The 23,362-nt window shown below is 49.5% G+C and overlaps 1 protein-coding gene across 1 annotated transcript in view; it reads left to right on the forward strand.

Moving 5' to 3' along the window:
* CCDC60 (coiled-coil domain containing 60) overlaps positions 1-23,362 on the forward strand; it is a 40,476-nt gene that overhangs the window by 15,891 nt on the left and 1,223 nt on the right. The window contains exons 2-14 of the mRNA XM_044448890.1: positions 1,212-1,292; positions 5,005-5,084; positions 13,076-13,267; positions 14,531-14,653; positions 15,795-15,899; positions 17,028-17,118; positions 18,439-18,694; positions 19,418-19,505; positions 20,043-20,108; positions 20,421-20,498; positions 20,897-20,986; positions 21,403-21,513; positions 22,771-22,902. Of these exons, the coding sequence (XP_044304825.1) occupies positions 1,212-1,292; positions 5,005-5,084; positions 13,076-13,267; positions 14,531-14,653; positions 15,795-15,899; positions 17,028-17,118; positions 18,439-18,694; positions 19,418-19,505; positions 20,043-20,108; positions 20,421-20,498; positions 20,897-20,986; positions 21,403-21,513; positions 22,771-22,902 (1,493 nt within the window). The remainder of the gene's footprint in view (positions 1-1,211; positions 1,293-5,004; positions 5,085-13,075; positions 13,268-14,530; positions 14,654-15,794; positions 15,900-17,027; positions 17,119-18,438; positions 18,695-19,417; positions 19,506-20,042; positions 20,109-20,420; positions 20,499-20,896; positions 20,987-21,402; positions 21,514-22,770; positions 22,903-23,362) is intronic.

The raw sequence follows: 23,362 nt of genomic DNA on the forward strand, positions 1-23,362 counted from the left end.
CTACCAGATTCATACCCATGTGAGATTTTCCCTACAGCCACCCCATTTCATTATCTCCCACCTGTTGTTTCTGCTCTTTCCACCCTATCACCCCTCTGTCTCCTCCATTTCCTCCTTGTTTTCAAGTTTTAGCTTTTCAATCCACTCCCTCTACCAACTCCCGACTTCCACCTAGCCCATCTTCACCCCCTGCTGCTGAGCTTCTCTGCTTCCTGGGAAATTTTCTTTCCTTAGCTTTCCTATTATACAACGGTAGGGTGAATGCATCTCAGCCAGTCCTGTCTTGACCCTGTTTGACATTGCCTTTCACCCATGGGAGCTACTGTGGTGAGGCTCCTTCTCGTAATGCTCTGTAGTCCCAGAAGTCTACACTCATGTGGAACGGAGTCCAGTTAGCAGCTTCTCCTCATGCCTGTCATGGCATGAGTTTTCTGGAAGCATGCTGCAATGGGGGGGACGGGGGTATAGCACTGGCTTCTTCTATGGGATTTGAGGGTACTGCAGGTAAGATCCAGAAGTGAACTTCATCTGACAGCAGCTGAGTGCAACAAATGCTCAGTGTTTTTTAATGATCTTATACACCTTTGGAGATATTTTTTAGATATGGTAAGGGCACAGTCCTATGCCAGTTGAGACAGAAAATGCCCAGTAACTCCCAGCATGCCCCAGCCAGGTGAGCTGGGGATTGTAGCCCTTTATCTGTCCAAACCTGCATAGGATTGTGTCTGCAGTGTATTTAATAAATGTATTAAATAAGTATGCCAGCAGTCCCCCTAGGATGCTCATGAACATTCAAAGATTTCGCATTTATTTATTTATTTATTTTTATTTATTTTTCGATTTATAGCCTGCCTTTTTCCTACAAAGGGCTCAAGGCAGCTTACATCCTCCTCCTCCTCCATCTTATCCCCACAACAACAACCCTGTGAGGTAGGTTGGGCTGAGAGTCTGTGACTGACCCAAAGTCACCCAGTTGGCTCCATGGCTGAGTGGGGACTCGAACCCATATCCTCTGAGTCCCAGTCCTATGCTCTTAACCACTACGCCACACTGGCATCTGCTCATCTAGTGCCACAGAATCCATCCAATGCATTACAACATAGATAAGCAGAGATAAGCACAACCTGTTTAAAAATCTTTCTCCCAGAATGGAACCATTTCTTAACAGCAGCTCTCTGAACTGATGGGGCACTTTTTGCCTTCTCTTTTAGGAACTCCCCAAGGAAGAGGTCTGCCTAGAAGAAATAGTTGAACATGTGGAACCTGTGAGTTCTAAGACACCAAAACAAAAGGTAAGTTTGAGGAGTCCACTAGCTACCTAACTTAGACAACACAATAGTCCTTGATTTCAGTTGGAAGCTGCACTTTCTAGGGGAAATTGGCCAGGGAATAATACTGAGAGCACATTTGGGTTTGAGTGGTACACAGTTTGGATTTAATTTATTACTGGATATGCACATATATGCATGCATGCATACTTGCAAAGAGACTTCAGCTTTCACATTCCATTTTTAAAGTCTGGGTAGTTTCAAACTGTAGCATCTCAGTATACTTCTCAGGGAACTATGGTGAGTTGCAGCTCCTTGTTGAATGTGAACTCAGGCAAATCTTGATTTTGCCTCTGTGTAGTGTGTGATAGACTTAAAAAAAAGAATAATAGAATTGGAAAGGGCTGGAAGTCCAACAGATTCAACTCCCTGCCATTGCAGGACACTAAGTTAACCATCCCATTTAGATGACTGTCCAAACACTTTTTGAATGTCTCCAGTGAGGTAGAGCCCACAACTTCCCCAGACAATAGGTTCCATTGTCATACTGTTCTGAAAGTGAGGAAATTCTTCCTGATGTCTAGTCCAAATCTGGCTTCTTTTAACTTAAGTCCATTATTCCATGTCCTGCACTCTGGAATGAACGAGAAGAGATCCTGTCCTTTCTCTTTGTGGCAGTCTTTCAGGTATTTGTAAAGTGCTATCATATCTCCCCTCAGTCTTCTCTTCCTGAGGCTGAACATGCCCACCTCTCTCAATAATTAATAGTCAGCTTTCACTCCAGGAAAGATAATGTTTTGATGGTATTCTTGATTCTTTCCTAAGAACAAAAATAGTATTCATCTTCATATCATCCTTTTTTTTAAAAGTTGCAATTTACCATCCTTATTGAGTTCAGCTCCACAGCAACCCAAGGACCAGGTAGTTGTGGCTGACCCATGTTTTACAAATAGGGGACTTGTCATGAGACTGTTAGGGGGCTTAAACCCTGGGCTCAATTCCTCAGGCTACCAGATTGCACTGGCTCTCTACCATGTTTCTGCTGGAGGCTTCTTCCTTTTAACATTCTAAACTATTGTACTAAGCTCTCCAGGGCACAATAGTTTTTAAATTTGAATTCAAGTTACTGTGGATGTTTCACACAGGCATTGGAAAAAATATTCAGCCGGTGCCATCAGCCGTTCAGCACTTTACCTATAAAATAGTTGCATTATAGAATTTCAATTCCCTCCTCAGCCTTGCCAGATACCAAGGGAAACCTGTTCTGCTGGTATTATATTGTTTGAATATTTTGGTGGCGGGAGGAGAAGAGAAAACCAAGCAGTCTAAAATGCAAGGATGGGAAATTCCTACTCTTTTCCAGGTGCAGGTTGTGCTGGTCTATTGTAGCAAGAACAGCTCAGTACAGTCCTATGTGTATTGCGGCAGAAAAAACTCCTACAACTCCCAGAATGAGAACTGTAGGCATTTTTAACGTCTAAACAAGAGCAAGATTACACCGTAAGAAAACAGTGATGTGGTTCCTAGGCAACATCTGGAGTGCCCTGCAGATCTCCTATTCTGCTCGGTTAGGCAGCTATGAGTGCAGGGGAGTGAGTTCCCTGCCTCTCGCAGCTGCCACAGAAAACTTCTTATATACGACTGGAACCATAACCTCATAAGTGAAGTCAGAGAGGGAGAAAAGCAGTGTGTGCTGGTGGGCAGGAAGGGATGATGCCGGATACACAATATCCGGGGGTCTGTAGCCTTGCTCTTTTTCTCTGTTCCCAGTCCCTCTGCTTGCTCCTGTTCTTTCTCTCTGTCTCTCTCTCTCAAGTAGAAGCACCAGGTGGGGAGTGGAGTTGTCGAGCTGCAAATCAAGGTGCAGAAAATGATTTCTTTCGTTTCTAGAGCAGGGACAGTTTTCTTTTATTTGGAGTATGGAGAAAGGCTTGTGTTTATATGTGTATAGGATGAGTGGCTCCATCTTGCATAGGTCTAGTTGGAAGGGATTCCCATTGAGTTTCATGTAAGCATGCATAGGATTGCAACCTTAAATGTGCATTTTGTTGCACATCTCTGGGGTCAACTCTTTGAATTGGCTTTGGAAGCCATTCTTTGTTTTCTAAGAGCTGTTTTGTGGGGGTGCTCACAGTAGTTTCTCAGATACCCACATGTGCCCATGGGAGCCCCAAGGCTGAGGACCCCTGTTATGCTGCCTGTCCAGACCTCTTCCCGTACACCAAAAGTTAAGTGAGTCATGAAGTCTTAGAGGCTCATCTAGCTGCTTTTTGCATTTTAAGGAGCATGGAACCACCCTGTCCTTTCCTCACATTGTTTGGCTCCTGCCAGCAGGCCACAGAGGGCTCAGAGTGCAGCCTGCAGGATTATAAGCATGAACCTTGCAGCATCTTAGAGATGAACAAATTTAGTCCAGTAAGCTTTTCATGGACATAGGATTTTTGCCAGAGGCTTGTAACAGGGTAAAAGATTTTTTCCCACATTCTACATGTTGCCAGGGCATGGCCACTGTTACTAGTGTGATTGTCAGTGCCTGCATTCATTTTCCTTCTGACTTTACTGTTTACAGTTCTTCCTTCATTCTGTATGTGCTGTAAATATATCTGAAACTGGAGAATACTTTATGCAGCCGATGAATGGAGCCTGTGAAAGCTTGTGCCAGAATAAAGCAGTTTGTCTTCAAGATGCCATATGACCCTTCTTCCCCGCACACCCCAGAGTCTCCCAGCCCTAAATTCCCATCCCTCACAATTTGAGGATGTGCTACATGCCTCTGTGGTAATGCATTAAAGCTCATTTGGCTTTCACTTGAAATGCCTCAGATATTTTGCCTAAGGAGGAACTTACAGATTTGCTCTGAACACCCACAGTGACTCGACCCAAATGTATTATCTGCTAAACCACTTTGGAACTTGAGCTTTACTTACTTACTCTGCCTACTGTGTACCAGGTCCTCTTGTATTGTTTGCAACACAAAGGGCCATGAGCAGAGCCGTTTGCCTGTGCACGAAGGGGCATTTTTCTGTGCCCATCATTGAAATGGAATTCTATTCTTGGCTGGTGCAATGTGTTGAGCAGATGAGGAACTTCTGGTCTGTGGCAGATTGTGGCCTGCCAGGCACAATGACCTCCATAGAGACCCTGTGGCCTCCTGAAGCCCCGATCTCCTTGGAGAAAGATGGGGCCAGCCAAGCTAAAGCAGATGCCATTTGTGGGAATCTTTCCACCTCAAAACCCTCCCTCTGGTGCTGTCTATGTACAGTACCTGGAATGTCAGAAATAGGAAGTGCTCTGGCACATGTTTTTATTTAGTTATCTATTATTTTTCTCCTATTTCCTCCAAGAAGTTCAAAACAGTGTACGCAATCCACTGTTGCTCCATTTTATCCTCATGATGGCAACCCATCAAGGTGCATTAGTCTCTGAGTCAGTGACTGACCAAAGTCACCCAGCAACCTTCAGGTCCAGGAGGAGAATTGAACCCTGGGCTCCCCGTTCCCAGACCAACCCTCTGAACACCACTCCGCCTTGGCTTCCACATTGTCAGTCTCTGGCAGAAAGGGAACACTTGCACTGGCAGGAGCAGTGGTGAGTTAGTGAACTGAAAAATCGTTTAGCTTGCTATATCTGCTTAGGATGTAAAGCAGTATGAACATGTTGTAAAAACCTGTCTGCAAGATGCCCACTCAGTGCCGCTGTTTCCTGTCTGTCTGATTGGTCCTGTCCTTCTCCACAGGAAGCTGAGAAGAAACTCCTGCCTTTTAGACACCTAGAAAAGGATCTGAGGACCCTCCATAGAGACCTGCAACATACAAGGTAGGAAAGATGAGTCACCATATGGTGGCACCCAGGGGAAAAGCATCCCCAGTGCTGTAGATGCCAAAGCCATTGGGAATGGTTTTATGTGATTCTGAGCTCATGGCCAAGAGCCAGTGAGGCACTGCGCATCTCAGGAGCTCATAGGTGTTCCAGAGTAACCTGGCAACTGTACCAAAATGAAAGCTGCCTGAGACCAGTCAGTGCCTGAGTGACCAAGCTTTGAATTCTGTCACTGAAGAAGCTTGGGATATAAATATAATAAATAATTGTGGAAGGAAATCATTCCCTGTGGAGGAGGGGTGTGTCGCTGGCTTTTGTGCTCAGTGCCACATAGTAGCTTCCTCCCCAGTGGAGCCCAGACAGTGAACCACCCACTGTTGGAAGAGATGGGTAGATTTGACCCCTGTGCCAAAGTGTGAAATATTTTAATTCGTCCTCCCACCAACCAGTGAACTTCTGTGGGAGAAAGTAAAGCGGTCACAGGGGCACCGTGGATACTAGCTTGTATCCTTGTCCTCATGACTTCCAGGTCCAAGATATGAATCTGTTTTTGACCCACTCTTGGTGGTTTGCATCCTTTTTCTTTGCGCCACATAACTGAATGGGAGCCAGCAAGAGCTGAGCCAGTCTTAACCTAGAGACCAGCCCTTCAGTCTGCCTGCTGTTCCTTCGATCTGGATCTGCTGCTGCTGCCTCCACTGCCTCCTCCTCTTTGCTTTTTTGATGTGAAAATAGATTATATTCCCCGTGAGAACCATTGAGAACTGGGATCCTTCCTGGGTCCTTTGAGCCTCTAACTGTGCAAAAACTCAGTGACTCAGCTATGCAGCAGTGTTCCATGAAGTTGCCTCACACTGAATGAGATCTAAGTCCTTTGGTTCCGTCTGTAAGCAGCTGGCTTGGAATCCAGGTCTGCAGCCTCTCCAGCCTCCAGAGCAGCAGGTGGGGTGCTCCTGTGCCTGCAGCTTGCTTGTAGGCATCCCATAGGTTGGCCTTAGGAAGCTTTTGATCTGATCCAGCATGGCTCTTACATTGTGAACCAGCTTTATCTGAGATCCCTTAAATGGTTAAACAGTGGGACTTGAACCTGGACATTCAAACGTATATAAAGCAATAATCTGTGCTCCAACTCGACTGGTATACACATTGGTTTCCTGCCCAGAGTTGGACTGATAAGTAAAAACTGTCATGAATCAAGCAGCCTCCAGAGATGACACATCAAAGCTGAACAAAGGTAGTTTAAACAGACGTAAGGCTCAATTTGTGTGCTCTTTGCATGGATTGACTCCTTTGGTCTTCATACATTCTGAATGTATGTATTTGAATATCAGACTAGCAGTTTTACAGCACAAACATCAAATGTTGGTGCAAATGTCATGATTTACTGTTGGCAGGGTTTGCTGCTAAAGTAGATGCTGAGAAATGATCGCTGCCAATCTCAGAAGGGCGCATGTTCCAGTACAAGCGTTCCCATTCATAGCCCTTCATGTAACATCTTTAAAAGGCATTCATAAAAAGGGCTGTCAGAGTAAACAACATAAAAAGACAACAAATATTAGTTAAGCTAAGAGCAGCTAGGATTTTTGACCTTCCTAGACATGTCAGCCTAATTCTTCCACTTGGCTGGTTCAGGTCTCCTTTGCTTTAGCTTTGCTCAAGAAGCCTCTTTGTGTGGGGCAGAGTGGAACAGTTCTTCTGGACACTGGACAAAGGAGGTGTACAATTCTGGTTGGGAGCAGAACAATTGGTTATGGCAAGTAGTTCTAGATATCTGGAGGTTTACAGAAATGCGAGCAGCTGATACTGAGGGGTTTCTTGTACCTGCAAAAGTTGGATCCCAGTAGATGGTTCAAATTCTGTTGGGCTCTGTTATTTCCAAGCTGTGTTGATTTTTAAAAACCCCAAGGCATGCCAACTTTTCTAAAGAGGAAAATCCCACACAGGAGAATAGGCACCTTTTTGATCACAGGCAGGGTCCTGATGGATCTGGTAGTCCCTGAAGTGCATGGTCATCCACTACTTAGGGGATCCCTCCCCAACCCGGCACTGTCCAGATATGTTGAGTGATTCCTCCCATCATTCCCTGCCAGCGTGGCCAGTAGCTGGGGAGTTGCAGTCCGGCATGTCTGGAGGGCACCAGGTTGAGGAAGGCTGATCTGAGGCTGTACAGGAATGCCAGTACTAAACTGTGACCAGAAGGGGAGACAACATAACAGTTTTACAGCTATCTTAATACTCACTAGTCAATCTATAACTGTGGTAGTTACAGTAGTTAATAAGAATAAGATAAAAACTTTCCTCTGTAAATATGTGGGGCTTGCAGTTAAATGGATGATGCTAAAGGAAGGAGACATGGCTGTAAGATTGAGACAGATTGTACTACCCCTTGAGCCTCATTTTCTGCCTTGCCTGGTCTCTTCTCTGAATCAGCTGAAATCTGTTTCTGCCCATGTACTTTAGCCTAGCATGACTGGGGGGCGATTTTTTCCCCCCAGCAATCAGCCACTGCAGTGTATACACAATAGCTGCAGCACCACAGAGAAAATGCTGCTGTGGGGTTCAAACAGAAAGAGTCAATCGCAGAACACAGAAGTGGCCTGCTGCCCTTGAAGCTCCTGATGGACGCACTTAGGCATTTCTGGCTGCTTCTCTGTGCCAGAGTCACTTGGAAGTGGAATTCTGCCAGGCATAACTCGCTCTTTTCTGCTTTCTTTTCTCCTTCCAAAAATAGAAAAAAGTTGCTCTAGAAAACAGCCTGTTCTCTGTATTTTCAGTTCAGTGCTTTTCAGTCTCAGCTGTTGTAAGTCCCCCGTCTCTGCTCTACAGAGCCCTTGCTCATTTCCCTCGCTCAGTCCCTCTTGCCTCCTTCAGCCCAGGCAAATCAACTCAGCAGATCCGTCTCTCTCTCTCTAGTGGTGATCATGCTAGGAGGTCTGATTGGAGTTTGCAGGAAAGGAAGAAATTGTGCTGCCGCTTGGGATACCGGCATTATCTGCCAGCGCTCGCCTTGACTGTAGCTAAAGCTTAGTAATGCCAGTTGCTTGGAAACAGGTGCTCTGCTGCCTTTTTTCTTGCTGTTTGCCAGCCAACGCTCTAATTGGCATGCTTCTTGCACGGTCACGGCTAGAGGTTTGCAGAATGCTTTTCCAGAAGAAGCAGAAGTGAAAACTTTCTTTCCTCCCTGAATGGCGGCTCCCATTAATTAAAAAGCAGACACGAGCAGACAGCAAGCAGAGTATATGGATAGATAATGCATTGCCTGTGTCACCGCACATGAAGGGAAGCTGCTATTTCAGGTGCTTGTCAAGGGCCCTGCCTTTTCTGGCTGTTCAGTCAGGTCTCCATTTATCTGATGGCAGAACTCTGTTTCTATTTCATACCAAGGTTGCTTATTGGATGCTGTTTCCTATGCAAACATGCCTGCAAGTATTCCTTGGAAGGCAGCACTGTGCCTGACATGCTCCCTGAAGTCAGCAGCCAAAGACGGCTCACGAGTAGTTTTCTATTAGGGTGGCCAACTTGAATCAGTTTGATGGGTAGATGTATCCACTAAGACAGTGGAGGCGAACCTATGGCATGTGTGCCACAGCGGGCACGCAGAGCCCCCTCTGCCAGCACGCAAGCCAAGTCGCCCCAGCATCACCCCAGCAGCCGAGCATCGGATAACAACACACATAGGGGCCATGCCCACTCTTGGAAAGGAGTAGCGGCGCCAGGAGATGATGTCACAAGCCGCAACTCATCCGAGCTTTCACGTGGCCAGGCAGTGCACTGCCAAGGACATATATATATTTGCTTGGACTGGCTGTGAGTTGTTTTTTCTAAACTAAAACCTCAGTTTTCAGGTTTTATCGTGTGCTAAATAAGTGGGTTTTGGGTCGCTGTTTGGGCACTCGGTCTCTAAAAGGTTCTCCATCACTGCACTAAGATGTTAGTTATTTACTAATAGTCAGTCTTCACTTTAAAGGAATACTTGCCTTAATGTTTGAGTTATTTTGTTTCTTGTGTGTTATGATGCATCCATCTTTCAGAGGTGGGTTTAAAAGTAGGTCTGCAAGTTTTAGAGATCTTAAAAATAATATTGATGGTCTTCTAATAGTGTGGAGAAACTTTAGTCCATTCAGCTGTAATTTATCTTATTATAAGATGAATTATTGGTAAGCAGGAAGGTTTTGGTGTTAGCCGTATTTCTGGTGGTTCCCCAAGCCACCTTTTGCCTGACCCAGGAACTGAGAAAGACAGTGCATGTTGTACCCTGAAAATAATAACAAATAACTAGACTGTTCAGCCTCTCCTTTCTAGCTGTTGAAATTGTCCCATACATTTTAAACAGCATTTTTTTCACCCATAAGTACTTGAAACTTGTTGTGGTCCTTTTTAGGTTGAGAGGCTCAGGAAACTGAAATCTTCAGCTAGTCCCCTAATTCTGTGTTTTTCACCACTTTAATAAAATCACATTTCACTTATTATAGCCCTGCCTAAAGAGTTTGTAAAAGTATTTGGTTACCTTAGCAGAGATTCTGCTGAGGAACCATCAAGGAGGTTATGTAGAGAGGTGAAACCAGTTCATTGCATTTTTCTTATTGAAGTATTTATAGCGTGCCATTTGAAATAAAATCTTCAAGTTGATTTAGAAAGTGCTCTAAAACCAATAGGCTCCTATCATGTAACAGCAGTAACCATAAATGACATTTACAAAAAGCATAGTTGGAGTGCCCCTCAAAATGTCTGAGGTTTACCTATAGAAAAGTGAGCAAGAAGGGGAAGCAGGTAAGCATAATGGATGGAAGCACTCAGGTAACGTCATCCTGCAACTGCAGCCTCTCATGTTTGCCTTCTGGGGGTTATTTACCAGGCAAAATTTCAGGCATGTGGCATAACTAAACTACAGGCAAGATTAACCTGGCTTCTCTCAAAGAATCCTGAGAGCTGCAGTTTAGTGCAAGGGCTAAGAATTCCGGAAAGAGCTCCCCACCATCTCCACCTCCACAGAACTGCTGTTCCCAAGTCTTCCTTAGAAAAATGTGCACAGTATCTGTTGCTGTACCAATCAGTTTTGAGGCTCTTCACACGTTGTGATAATCTAGTTCAGAGGGGGACAACATGCACCTTCCACGCTTTGTTGGACTACTGCTCCCATCATTCTTCACCATTGCCAATGCTAGCTAGGGCTGTTGGGAGTTGCAGTCCAACATCGTTGGAGGGGTACAAATTGCAAGCTCCTGGGCACAGCTGAGCCTTTTCCCCATTTCTGTCTCCTTGCTGATTTTGCTTGCTGTTTGAAGGAATAAAACTCAATTACTGAATGAGTTAAGAGACAGGCTGATATAGAGTCATCTGAGCTTTATTTTCGAGCTTCTTCAGTGTTTTCCCGACATCAGAGTATTGGCCACAAGACTTGCATCACTCGGTTCTTGTAAAATCCAAGACCTTGCAGGTTTGCTCAGAAGAAAGTCCCATTAAGTTCACTGGGACTTCCTCCTAAGTAAGTATGCACAGGAGTGCATACATGCATTTTTATCTAAAGAAAATCCGCCAGGGCTCACTAATATTGGAGGGGAAAGCTTGGCTTTAATTCCACTGTTGTTCAGTGTTGCAGTTAATGAACTCCTCATGGGGGAGTAAAGGGTTTAAAATCATTAAATGCACATGAGATTATATTAAGTCCTAAAATTGTGCTCACACCCAATTTGGCTGTATATTTTGTTTTCTGTTAGGTCATTTTTATTTTGGTACAGCATGAGACTGACCTTTATCTATATTAATTTAATCTTATAAAGCAGCTGAAGTATACCACTGAAAATTATTAGCACTCAAAAAGCTCTCTTAATTTTCCTACTGACAAAGATATGAGTTTACAAGAAAGACATGCCCTTTGTCGGGAAGGTGGCAGAAAATCCGTGTTGTGACTCACAGTCGGCTGGAGCTCAATTACCGTAATAAATGCATTCCAAAGTTCAACTCAAATGCATTTGCATTTTAATGAATGATTCTTACCTCCACGTCAAGTTGGCAGCAAAGGCTAATTTTATTAAGTTGCTGCATAAATGTGACACTTTGAAACTAGAATTTTAAACGGAAAAATATTTACTTTGCTCCTTGTGTGAAAATGATTAGATCCCTTGTTTGTGCTACCTTGCCTAGGACTGCACAAGCACTGCATGGCCATATAAAAGGCATTTATTTATTTAGATACTTTGCTGTTCTTCTGTGCCATCAGGTTGTTGCCAACCTGTGTTGACTCCATGAGTGAATTCCTTCAAAGTGCCCTGTCCTTTTACAGCCCTGCTCAGTTCATATGTATTCAAGGCTATGGCTCCCTTCAGGGATAATGTGAGATGACTGACTAATGTGCGGGGCGAGGGGGGCAAGCAGTACATTCCCGCCATCTTCATCTTCATCCCTTTACATTGCTGCCCTGCCTTTCTTCCTCTTGCAAGGAACCCAGGACAGCTTACCGAGCTCTCCTCCTCTCCATTTTATCCTCACAGGGCTGTTGCTAGACTGTAGGCTAGACTGAGAGGCAGTCAGTGACCCAGTGGGTTTCATGGATGAGCTGAAGCTACAGCCCAGATCTCCCGAGCCCCGGTCCAGCACTCTTAGCCACCACGCCACACGGGCTCCCTTTTGCGTGTCCATCACACCTTGTGGAGAATTGCCACGAAAACTGCGGGAGGAATGTACATAGCCTTGCCAAGAAATATAGTCGGTCTCCTAGCACCCATGCCAGGAGGTGGGGAAACTGGGCAGGCCCATTCATGTAACGCCAGCCCATAATTCCAGAGAGCCCGAGAACTATGAGGGTCTTGATTTGCTTCCCTCCTCTTCTCGTAAAAACCCACGGCTTTTTCTCCAACCACCCTTCCCCTGCTTGGCAGCTTCCAGGTGTGTTAGACTGCAACTCTCTGCCAACATGAAGTTGTAGTTCGGCTCATCCGGAGAGCACAGGCTTGTGGGAAGGCTGCTCCACAGCCTTGCAAAGGGGGCTTAACTTTCTGTCAGAACAAGATGTCTGCTGAGGCCCAGGGAGCAGCAGAGGCTTGCGACAGCTCAACTTCAGAACGAGGCCTCAAGAAGCAGTGTGATCAGAGAGTCCCTGCAGTGAACGGGAGGTTCACCTGGGATTCCATCAGCCCGTCAGATCTGTGCCCTTTGTGGAGTGTCTAGCCTTCAGGAACTTTAATGCATTATTCTGAAGAAAGGGGTTGTTTTGAACCTGGTACAGACATTACTTTCAGAGGAGTGTTAATGCACGTGTCTGACTGGGATGGGGCAGAGATATATTTATTTATTTATTAAAACATTTCTATGCCGCCCCTTGCCAAGGCCTATTTTACGCCTAGACTGCAGAGCTGTCCAATTTGATGAATCCATTTTGCTGCCACTGTGAATCCCCTTCTGTCAGCCCACAAAACACTTTTTGTAATTTTTTTGGTGAATTTAAAAAATCAAAACCAAAAGCCAGAACGAAAAACCAGAACTAAAATAAAACAAAGCATTACAGTTGTCTTACATGAAGTAAGAGCTAATCTATTGCAATGCATAGCCACACACCATGCACTCCTATATATTTAAATATAGCAAAATAGGCCACTGCAATTAGGCATTTATTGTGTGCCCTTGAGTAATGGGAGTAATGACTGTTCATGGGTTCTTCAGGGGATGCTGTGACCCTCCAGCTTCCCTTTAGTTTTTTTAGTAGTACCCCTTGCACTCTTTTGGAGTTGGGGGAATGAAGTATTAGGGTTAGGGGAAGACAGAATTGATCACCTGCAGAGGGCCTTTGAAATGAGGCTGGGGTCTTGGGTTGTCCACTCTAAGTAAATGGGTCTGTATTCAGAAGAAGGGAGAAATCAGAGGCTGCCAGTGTAGCTTTTGGATTCTGGGAAGCCTTAAACATGCCCGCATTTATTCCTAGTAGAAATCACAGGCTGATTATTGTTCTCAAAGGGAGCAGTAGCAACTCTGTATTGTTGCATTTTAAACAGGTATTTGATCAACTCTGTGAAGATTGGGCGTGGGTATTTTCATACACTTAAAAGAGAGACTGCAGAGTGGAAGACGGCACAAAAGAAGGAACGGCAGAAGGAGGAGGAGAGGTGGAAGGCTGAATTTCAGCCCCCTAGATACCCCTCATCCTCATCATCTGACGAAGGGTCATCTGACGAAGAAATAACCGAGTATGTTTTCAGAGTTCCTTGTTCAGGTGTTTTCTTTTCCAGCACTAACCCACAATTGGCTTGATTGAGCAGAAGCCCTCCAGCCTGCCTCTTCTCCTCCCCTACCCCTCCAGCAGGACTTTATGATCACTCTGGCTGTTCGCTCCTCATTGGGCTGTTCCTAGTATTTCCCCACACACTCCTCTAGAAAATGTGGGGGTCGCCCAGGCATGCTGACACCCCCTTCTTACATGTGTGGATGGTGCACTTCTGGCTACGTAAGAACTGGCCCTCCGTGAACCAGCTGGCTTAGAGCATTCTTTGTTAAAAGAATTGGTGCATTCCAGAGGGCCACCTTCTCCTCCGTTCTTATGGCCATTTGGGGGCTTCTGCTGCCCTCACTGGCATCCCAGCTGCCCTAGCCTTTTCTTCAGAAGGCACAGTCAAGTCGTCAAAAGCCGTCAGTGCTCATTAAAGGAAGCCTCTTGCTTGCAAGAGCAGCTGCAGCTTAGTAGCAGGCACGTTCTGTTCTGTCCAGAATGCCCTGAGGTCAACCCCTATCACTTCCAGGAAGGTCTCCTGCCCAAATCCTAGAGCTGACAGCACTAGATATAAAATCAACTTCTGATGTTCCATCCTTTAATCAACAAGATCATTAAAGGAACAACTTTAGCTGGTAGGTGTGAGGATGAACAATGGAAAGTCATCCTCTATTATGGCAAACCTTCTGCACTTACTACAATATTTGGAGGATGGGTAAGAAAAGATGATCCATGGCACTGGTTACATTTATATTGTATATTCCTATATGTTAGTTTGTAATGGAACATACTCTTGTTAAGAAAAAAAAATTGCGCATTACCTTGCCAAAAGCAAAAGTCCATACATGTATCCATGCATGTATCAATTTGTAAATTACTAGTAAAGGCCACTTGTTCAGAAATCAACAATTTCATTAAATCTTCCATCCATTGTATTACTTCTAAAACCATTTATCCTTCCAGTTTTGTAATATTACTTCTCATGGGATGTGAAAAATCCATTTATGTTGACCTTGCATAAGATTCCAAGAGATGGGTAGGTCATGCAAAAGAACATGTGTATTCTTAAAGCACTTTCCATCACAAAGTTTATCCAGATTATTACCTCCTTCCAGAAGGAAGCTGCCATTGGGCATTGCCAAATATACAGAGAACCATAAGCAACACTATGCCTCCAGCAACTGGCAGATTTAATTAACCCATTTTGTTTTCTGACTCTTGTCCTGCCTTTCTCTTTCTTTAGTTTCTTTTTAACAGAATGTCCTTTCCTGAGAGGAAGGGAGAAGAAGAAGAAAAAGAAAATGATCCGGCCTTTCACTCCTTTCTATAATGGCCTTTTGTCACAAAAGCATCCGGATGCGCATTTGTAAGTCCACGGGCACAGTACCTGATCACTCAGTCTGCCCCTAAATAATGCTTTTGGGCATCCTGGTGCATCTTCCAGGACCTGATTATGAAAATCCATTCTCATGGATACTGGATTGCATCCCACAATCCCTCCAGAAGAGAAAGGGCTCTACTCATGGAAGATCCCCTCCCACTCCTGCAAGATCTCCTAACACCCTGACTAGCATTTCTGGAGGGATTGCCCCAGGGCGGCATGGGAAGGAAAGACCACTTACACCCATGTAGTGTAGTCGAACCCATGTGAACGTGGCCCCAAACTGCTCGTCCCAGTCAAATCTCTCATGTGGTTGTGGAGGCTTGTACAACTAGGGACGTTCCCATCTTTCCTGTGGAAGAAGATTGCTGCTGACACCCCTTTGGTGTGCTTCCAGTTTAGCAGTGGAAGCTGCTTTAAGCTTTGCAAATTCAGGGAAGGTTTTGGCCCTGGGTTCTCACAGTCAAGGAAGGTGGGGACAGGACCTAGTTTTTCCTCAAAGGAAGCTGCTAGGACTGGGGCCTGTAGACTAGCACAGGCCATCCAGTCCGCCCCCCCCCCGCTCCGCTTCCACATGGGCCACCCATCCGGCTGCAGGCCGGCACCTGTCCAGCTTAGCGAAAGTGGCGCAACATGCAGGCTTGATGTAGATTTGTGCAGGCAACAAGGAGCCCATGCAGGATCTCTGGGATCTGCCCTGGAAGGAAGCTTCTTTTTGGAGAGCATCTCCAGCAGTGTCTCTATAGCCAGAGGTACTTGTGACCGCCTCACATGTCTCTTCTTGGACCAGGAGAGCAGCTGATTGTCAGATGCCAAATGGGCAGTTGCAGAGGGGAGCGGCGTGCAGCAGGCGTGGGCACAAAGTGCATCTCCAGGCGCCTGGGTTTCAGCTCCAGCTGTCCTGCCAGCCAGGTCCGTGGTCAGGACTGCTGGGTGCTGAGAGCCAAACCTCTGGGCATTCCTTGCTTCCCACCGCTGGTCTGCAAGACCCATCTCAGCAATACTTGCCATTACACTGCTGCTGGGACATGGCAAGTCCAGAGCCCGGTGGCGTGTGCCTGGAGCGCAGCCCATTTGCCTCGCCTCCTCATCCGTCAGCTTATTGGCGCCTCTTCCTGCTTGCCAGCTATTCCATATTTCGGCAGCTCTGTGCCCTCACCTGGCTCTTGGAAGCGCTGACCCTGGAACCCAACAGCAGCATGAAGCCTGTGATCACATGTTGGAATCCAAGGTAACCCATCCGTGAACGGCTGTGCTGACACCTGTGCAAGGCCTTGGGGGGGGGGGATTGCAGCTGGTTAGGAACACCCAAAAATGAAAAGGCGGTGCAGCAAGTCTTCTCTTGGTCAGGGTGGGCCCAGCTTTGCTTCCTTCATTTTTGCATCCACACTGAGAAAGTGTCCAGGAAGGGGGACTCGGCAGCCTTTTGTGAATGGTCATGCTCAGCCATCCCGTGACGGTTTCTGTGGCTCTTGGAAAGTGAGAAGCATTTTACGTAGGGCTGCAGGAGAATTTTACTTAGGCTCTCAGGACGTGCACGCGTGCCCTGTTTGACCAAGCATGTCTGTTCAAAAGATCCACAATTTCTCTCACTCATCTGTCTCCCAATTCCCAGAGAGATTTCTGCAGATTTCCGCAGTCAGCCCTGCTTTAGCCTGTGGATGAAATTGGTGCACATTTTCTGCTTGTACAAAGCAAGCGCTGATCATGAATGCTGAGGGGAATCAGGCATGAGATAAGAACCAGAACCAGGTCCAGAGAACCCTCATGATTGCAAGCATCCTTTGTTTTCCGGTCCCTAGTTTATACCCCGTGTTGAAATGTGCAGACCACTTGTCCCAGCTCACTATGGGGCACCCTCCCCGCCTCCAGATCCGGTGCCCTGCAGGAGTTGAGCTCTGATGCATCCAGAGAGCACCAGGTTGCAGAAGGACCTCCCTAAGTGACCAACATGCAGGCTTTTAATATTTTGAGGTTCTGTGTTCTCTATGTCCTAATTGATTTGTTTTTGGGTTTGCTTCTTTTAAAATCAGTACACGCCTCTGTATCGGTTTTCACATTGAAAAATGAGCAGGAGCCCTAGAAGGACAAGAGGGGTCAGTGCGGACATATAACCAGCCCATCTGACCCTTGAAGAACTCTGCACCAACTCCTTGGTGTAGGCAGACACACCGCTGTGGCTGAGAGGAAGAGTGCTGTGCAGTGATCAAAAGAGCTGTTGCCCAGGAGCTGGGCTCCTCCTGATTCATCCCTTCTGTTAAGCACAGCGATCCGTGGTGCTCCAGTAGTGCTAAAAGCCACACCTCCTAAAAGCCAGGCTGTGCTAACACATCTCTCGTTAATGTCTTCCTTTGCACAGGGACTACGGGGGCGGGAAAAGCCCCATAAAAGTGGTCAATAAGGAAAGGGCCATGAGGACACGATGGGAACACTTCCTCCAGCACTCCAAGGTACTCTGATGTGGCTCGAAGGCGGCTTCCAAGGAGTGCATGCCGTGCACAGGTGTGGGGGTGTTCCTTGAGCTCCCTTGTGTCGCTTTGGAAACGTGGAGCCTGGGGCAAATGCACAGTGAGCACAACTCATTGAGCCTGGTCTGAAAGCCAGTCTTCTCTCCAGGGAATTCTGGGAATCGCAGTTCTGCAGTCAGAGGGGATTGTGCAGAGTCCCCCAGAAGTACGGGAAGGACACGCCCACTGCAGCTGCAGCTCTAGAAGCCCCCTGAGTTGGTTGCGCAGGAGAGGCACAGTGGCACCATCTGTTCCCGCAGTGTTTTGAGTCCAGATTGGATGCGGGAAGCAGCAAATGGGGGTTCCCCCCCCCCCAGCAGTACAGCCAAAGGGGCAATTTATACAGAGTCATGGAGCTGGAATGGCCCTGGAGAGCATCGACTCCAACCCCTGCTTAGTGCTGGCTGCGTATCACAGAGGGCAGCTTTGTCCCCACAACAGGTGCCTGTCCAGCCCGTGTCTGACAGCTCCAGGGAAGGAGAGCCCTCCGCCCCCCGGGCCAGTGCGTTCCACTGCTGAACAACTCTCACATTAGGATGCTTCTCCCACTGCTTAGCCAAAATCTGCTTTCCGCTGCATCAGGGGAGTATGTCAGGGCGGAAGGGCTGGATGCCCCCTCCTGGTGCCCTTGTTCCAGTCAAATTAGGAAATGAAATGAAATCAAAAGATCAGGTGATCCGATCGCAGTTCTTCCCACGTAACGCAGCTGTTGGTCCCAAGGCCGGTGTCGAGGTTAGGCAAAGGTGGGCACCTTTCTGCGGGCCTGCACCTGAGCGGGGGCACGCTGAGAAGAGCCCTGGAGCTGCTCCACCTCCTCACCCTTGCAGCCCGCTTGTTCCCCTGCTGCTCGTTCTGGCGCAGACAGTGGCACTGGGGAGCAGAGGAGGAGCCGGAGGGGCCGCTCTCTGCCTCTTTGCTGGTCCCCTGCCCATCAAGCAAGCAAGTGGGTGGGTGGCAGCAGAGACGGGAAGACGAGTCGAGGCAACAGCAGCCGGAGGCAGTGGCAGGGAAGGGACCCGCCAAGGCTGCCCCGCTGAATGGCCGTCACAGCCCGGGACCAGGAGTGAGGTGCCTGCGGCTGCCTGCTGAGCTCGTCACCCAGGGGAGCTCCAGTCAGGGGTGCCCTGGCCCTGTGGGGCGGGTGGGCAAGGCATCTCTTGCATGCCGCAGCTCCCATGCTCGCCCCCTGCACCACACCGCTCCACCTCGCGCGTGTAGGCCCTTTGTGCCAGACACACCAGTGTGGCTCTGTGCTCCTTGCAGGGCAGGAGGCCCACCCAGAAAACGGTGGTCCGCACCCCCGTTTGCAGAAAGGCGCCCCCGAAGAGCACCCTGAGCATGACCAAGCTGGACGGGCTGTCATCCCCGCACAGCAAGACCACGCTGACCAGCACCAGCTCCCTGACCCCCGCCTCCGATGAGGCCGTGCAGCTGCCTTCCGACAGCGCCAAGGACGCCGAAGAGATGGACTCCAGCTACAGCAAGCAGACCAAGGAAGAGGAGGAGCCGCTGAGCTACTGTGAGTCCTCGCGTGCTCCCCACTGCAAGCCGGGGGGCTCTGAGCCGCGGGACCCGGGGCAACAGCAGGGCCAACCCCAAGGAGAGTGTCCGAGGGCACCGGGTGCCCACGGTGCCACGTTGGCAGCCCTTGAGCTGCAGCTTTGAATTCACCGACCCCTTGGTGCCACCCTCAGCCGCCTGCAGTTCCAAGTGGGGAGCTGGCCAAAGTCCCCACATCCTCGCTGAGTTGCTCGGGAGGGCGGGGGCCACAACCATTGAACCATCAGGAAAAAGAGATGTACGCATGTTTGATAATGCGTTCATACTCGGTGTGCCGGGAGAGGTTGCTGATGATCCCAGGCGAGGCACTCGGAGCACTTTAAAGCAGGCCTTCTCCAGCTTCGGTGTTCTCCAAATGTCATACTACAGCTCCCAGGATCCCCCAGCCTGCTGGGCTGGGAGTTGTAGTCCAGCACATCTGGAGGGGCTGGGTTGGGGAAGGCTCCGTCAGAGTCCCAGCAGATTTATGGGAGCTGATCCTCTTATGGGCAGGGCGCATATGCTCTCTGCACTTGGACAGACGACCCTTGCCGATACGACCCCCTTCGCGCGTCTGGCCAGGGATCTGCCGGCCACCCCAGAGACGCCGTCAGGCTCCTCTCCTTTTACTGCGGCCCAGTAAATGCGGGAGCTGCCGCTCTGAAAGGCCTCTACTGCCTTGTCTTGCCTTGTTGTTCCTCAGACCTGCAGACGTTGCTTCAGATGATACACGAAGACGTGGCGAAGAATTTTAGTAAAGAAAACAGGCTTTGGAGCTCAAACATGCTCGGGTATGTCCCCTGCCTGGCTCTCCTGGAGGCAGAAGGTATTCCGCAGCTGAACGTCTTACCAGAACCGTCACCGGATTTCAAGGCAGCAGTCAAGGATGGCAGGGCTGTGTGCTCTTCCATTCCCCGTGCTGGTTCTGTTTGGAAAGCTGACTGGCAGGTCACATGCCCCTCTTGAGACGATTCCGAGTGTGGGCTCCACTCCAGGCATGTGGGGTGCGGGGGACTGGCAGCTCAGGGGAGGATTTTAGGGGTGGGATAGTTCCCCCTGTTCTTAGGATGCAGACACCATCTTGGAGTAGCTGGTCATGAGCAGCCAACCTGCAGCTCTGCATGGAAGGAGCCCAGTCCTTTCTCCCCACCAGTTTCCGTACAAGGCCTGGCCCAGAGCCCCGTGACTGGCAACATTATGCACTCACTGCAGTGGCTGGAAGGCGAGAGCTGTGTGTGTGTGCATGCGTGCGCTTCTTCTTGCAACTGGGCCTTGGGCTCTGAGCTCTGGGAGCGTGCAGGCATCCGATGGCCCCTCTTGCGTTGCAGTGTGCACACCTTGTCAACGAGATCTGATCCCGAGAGCGAATTATCCTTTGGGCAAAGGGCCAAAAGGTAAGGCACCCTTCGAAAAGAGCTGAATAGAGAGCGGCTTGGGAGACTTCCGTGGCGCCCAGGGGCACTTGCGGAACCTGCGCCTGGTCGTGCAGTCCTGCTCATGCCCCTGCACTGCTGCCACTGTGTCCACAGGCCGCCCATTCCTTCCGTCCCTCTGCAGCCTGTCCCAGATGCATGGGGCTCTCTCTGCCCTAGTGCAGCTTCATTGGTCTCGGGAGAAGGGCTGCTGGAACACTGGGGCTGCTCTAGAAAGCCACCGCCGTGTCCATCAGAGAAGTGCTGTGCTGAGCACCACGTTCTGTCTTTCAGTTCAGCCTCATCTTCAAAGGAGGACAAAACCAGCGTGGGAGCAGTGAGGGAAGGCACTCCGGAGCAGAGGCCAAAGAGGTAAGTTATGCCACACTGAGAACCTAAAACTCTGGGTTGTTTGCCTGGATACAGAGCTGGCAGGCAGGGCGGAAAGTAAACCCAGCCTTTTTGCGTGCCAGGACTGCAGCGCCACAAAGACGTTTGGCATATGGGGGGAGAGTGGGCAGACCCACCCCCGGTTGGTTTGGTCACCTGCCGGACAGCGCCTGGATAGGGAAGCATATGGTGGGCAAGCGTCGTGTGCGGACGAGACTGCCGGGCCACCCCTCTGGGACAGGCAGGAACGAGCAGCAGGCAGGGGTGAGCCGAGCCAAGGCTTGAGGCCCCCCGTTTTCACCCCTAGCTCTGGACTCAGAGCCTTGCCCAGGAGGGGAACTTGGCTTCTGAGTGCTTTTTCCGCCTCCCCTTTCCCATAGTTCCTTGACAGTGACCCTGAGAGAAGATAAAACAGTGACGGCGACGTATGAGGATGAAGAGTGCACAGAGCAGATTAGCCGGATCCATGAGTACGAAAGCAGGGCAAGGCCCCGCTGCGGGGTCCGTGAGGGGGGCTCTCTCTGTGGCCTCCCCCTTGAGCTGTGGCGCTCCTGCGTGGCCTCTTTGCCGGTGGCAGGGAGCAGGGTGGCCAGTCAGGGCCAGGTGGAGCGACGCACCAGGACTCATTAGGGATCCTACAAGGAGAGGCCGCCTCCCCGCCTTTGCCAGGAAGCGGCGATGATCCACATGGTCGCTGGTTGCGGGCACCACGGCCCGATTTTCACTTCTGCCTCCGGCCACGGGAGCGAACCGTCCGCCGTTCTCACACTGGCCAGCGGGGCTCTTGACAACGGTCATCCATCTGCAAGCCACCAAAGGCAGGTCCCCCCCGCCCCTTGCTTGGCGGGTGGGGTCAGGCAACTGACTGCCCCGTCTGCTTCTCTAGCTCCTTCATCAGGAGGAAGGAAGAGATGTGCAACGAGATGAAGGAGCTGTTTTACGACGTGGCCCAGGAAAACGCATTCAGGTTGCACGATCAGCTGGATGTCCTGGAGAGGTACCTCACGCTTCTCCTCTGCCTCGTTCCCCAGCCCAAGCACCCCATCCAGTAACTCTCCTCCCCGCGTTACTTGGTCTGCAAAGGCGAGTGGACCAGCAGCATCAGCTGTTTGGCGCCTTAAGATCAGGCTGCCTCCCCTTCTGCCCAGCAAGCATTGCTGGCTCCGCCAAGTCAGCGAATGGCACGCGTGCCCCCCGCGCCCCGCCCACCTCCAGGTCAAGGTAGCAGATTCAAGTCGCGGAATCTGGGACTAGCTGCAGAACAGAGTCTCCCAAGAACCCCAGGCTCAATTTGAATACTGAAGGAAGCTCAAGGTTTTAGCCCTTATGGTTGTGGAGGTGTGATCTCAAGTGCCTCTTGAGATCTCAGCAGGTTGGTGGACCTGCTGGGAAGATGGTTAGGAAGGTCCAGAGCAGTCAGAATTTGGGCCAACTCAGTGCAGAAATCCGATTTAGTTTTGTTTTCCAGCCTGTCAGTTTGAGTGGGAAAGTCCCACCAAGGCTCTGCTACACCCAGGGAACAGCTAACATGGTCATGGAAGGGGCACCACTCAGTGCCTGGCCCGAAAGCGCTTCTGGGGCACCTGGGCTGAGATGGGTGGCCTCTGGGGCCTGAATCTCGCCTCCTGCCCAGAGAGGGCAGCATGCAGCTTCTCCGCCCTCGTGCCAAGGAAGTGCTGGAAGCAAGGTGCAACCGCAGCAGGAGGGGGCAGTGGGCAGCTGCAGCCCAGAGGACGCCAGCCCGCAGGCCGATCAGAGCAGTGTGCATGGCGGAGTCGATAGACGCCACGGTGGCCACGTATGAGAGGTGCAGGTTCCCACGCGGGTCGCCTCCAAGCCAGCCTGGCTGGCCTAGGCTGCCTCCATGCTGGGGCCTTGCGAGATGCGTTGCGGCCACAGCTCCCATAATTCCCGGCCAGCGTTGCCATTGGAGTCCCTCCACACCTGGAGGGTTCCAGCTTGGGGGAGGCTGGACTACTGCTTCTGCTGATAGCCATTGTCGAGCTCTAGAGGCGCTCCCCCAGAGCTCAGAAGGATCCGTGCGCCTGCGTGGGCCATCCTGGCCTGCTGATCCCCTCCCTCCCATCGCTTTCCTGTTGCCGTTGCTTCTCCCTTTCCCCGCCACGGCTGGAGCAGCAGGCGAGGCACGTTGGCTGCTTGTGTTGAGCCCATCACCAAGCACGTGAGAGAAGCGTTGTTTCTGGCAGCCTGCTCTGAAGGGGCAGCTTCTAAAGTGTGCAAGCTCAATTGGCAGGAGGCGAGAGGAGAAGAGCATACAGAAATACCTGTGTCTGCAGCGCATCACGAAGTTGCGCAAAGACCTGGAGCGGATGAGGCAGTCAGTTCTGGGGCGAGAACCAGAGCAGGATGCAGAAGAAGAGAACTGGTAAGAAAAGGGGATTTGGCACAAGCTGCCACTGGCCCTGCAGTTGGGGCAGGAGGAAGAGGCTGTGGCGCTGAATCAGGATTTCACTTCCCAAGCCATAGTTCTAGAATGTGGAAGTGTGTAGCCATTGCCGTAGTAACAGAAGTTCAGAGGCCAAAAGGGTCATAGACCGAGATTTTCAGCAGCTGGGTAGCATGGATTAGAGGTGCTTCTCTGTGACCTGCAGAATGCATTGTGCAAGCCTTTAAACAGTGGAAAACGAATTGTGCAAAGTAGGAAAAATCACACAGAATTTCTGTAGGGCCCCATATAGCAGCTCCTCTGGACATAAAATAAGAACTGTCTTGATGTGAATGCCTTTTTGTTTTTAAGCCCTGGATTTAGCAGTGGCTGCTGAGCCTTCTGTGAATGTCACATTTTCTCTTCCAATCTGCTGCTTTCCATGTGGATTCCCAGGTGT

Source organism: Varanus komodoensis, unplaced genomic scaffold, assembly GCF_004798865.1.
Source record: "Varanus komodoensis strain SLA01 unplaced genomic scaffold, ASM479886v1 scaffold56, whole genome shotgun sequence".
In the NCBI taxonomy this organism is placed as follows: domain Eukaryota; kingdom Metazoa; phylum Chordata; class Lepidosauria; order Squamata; family Varanidae; genus Varanus; species Varanus komodoensis.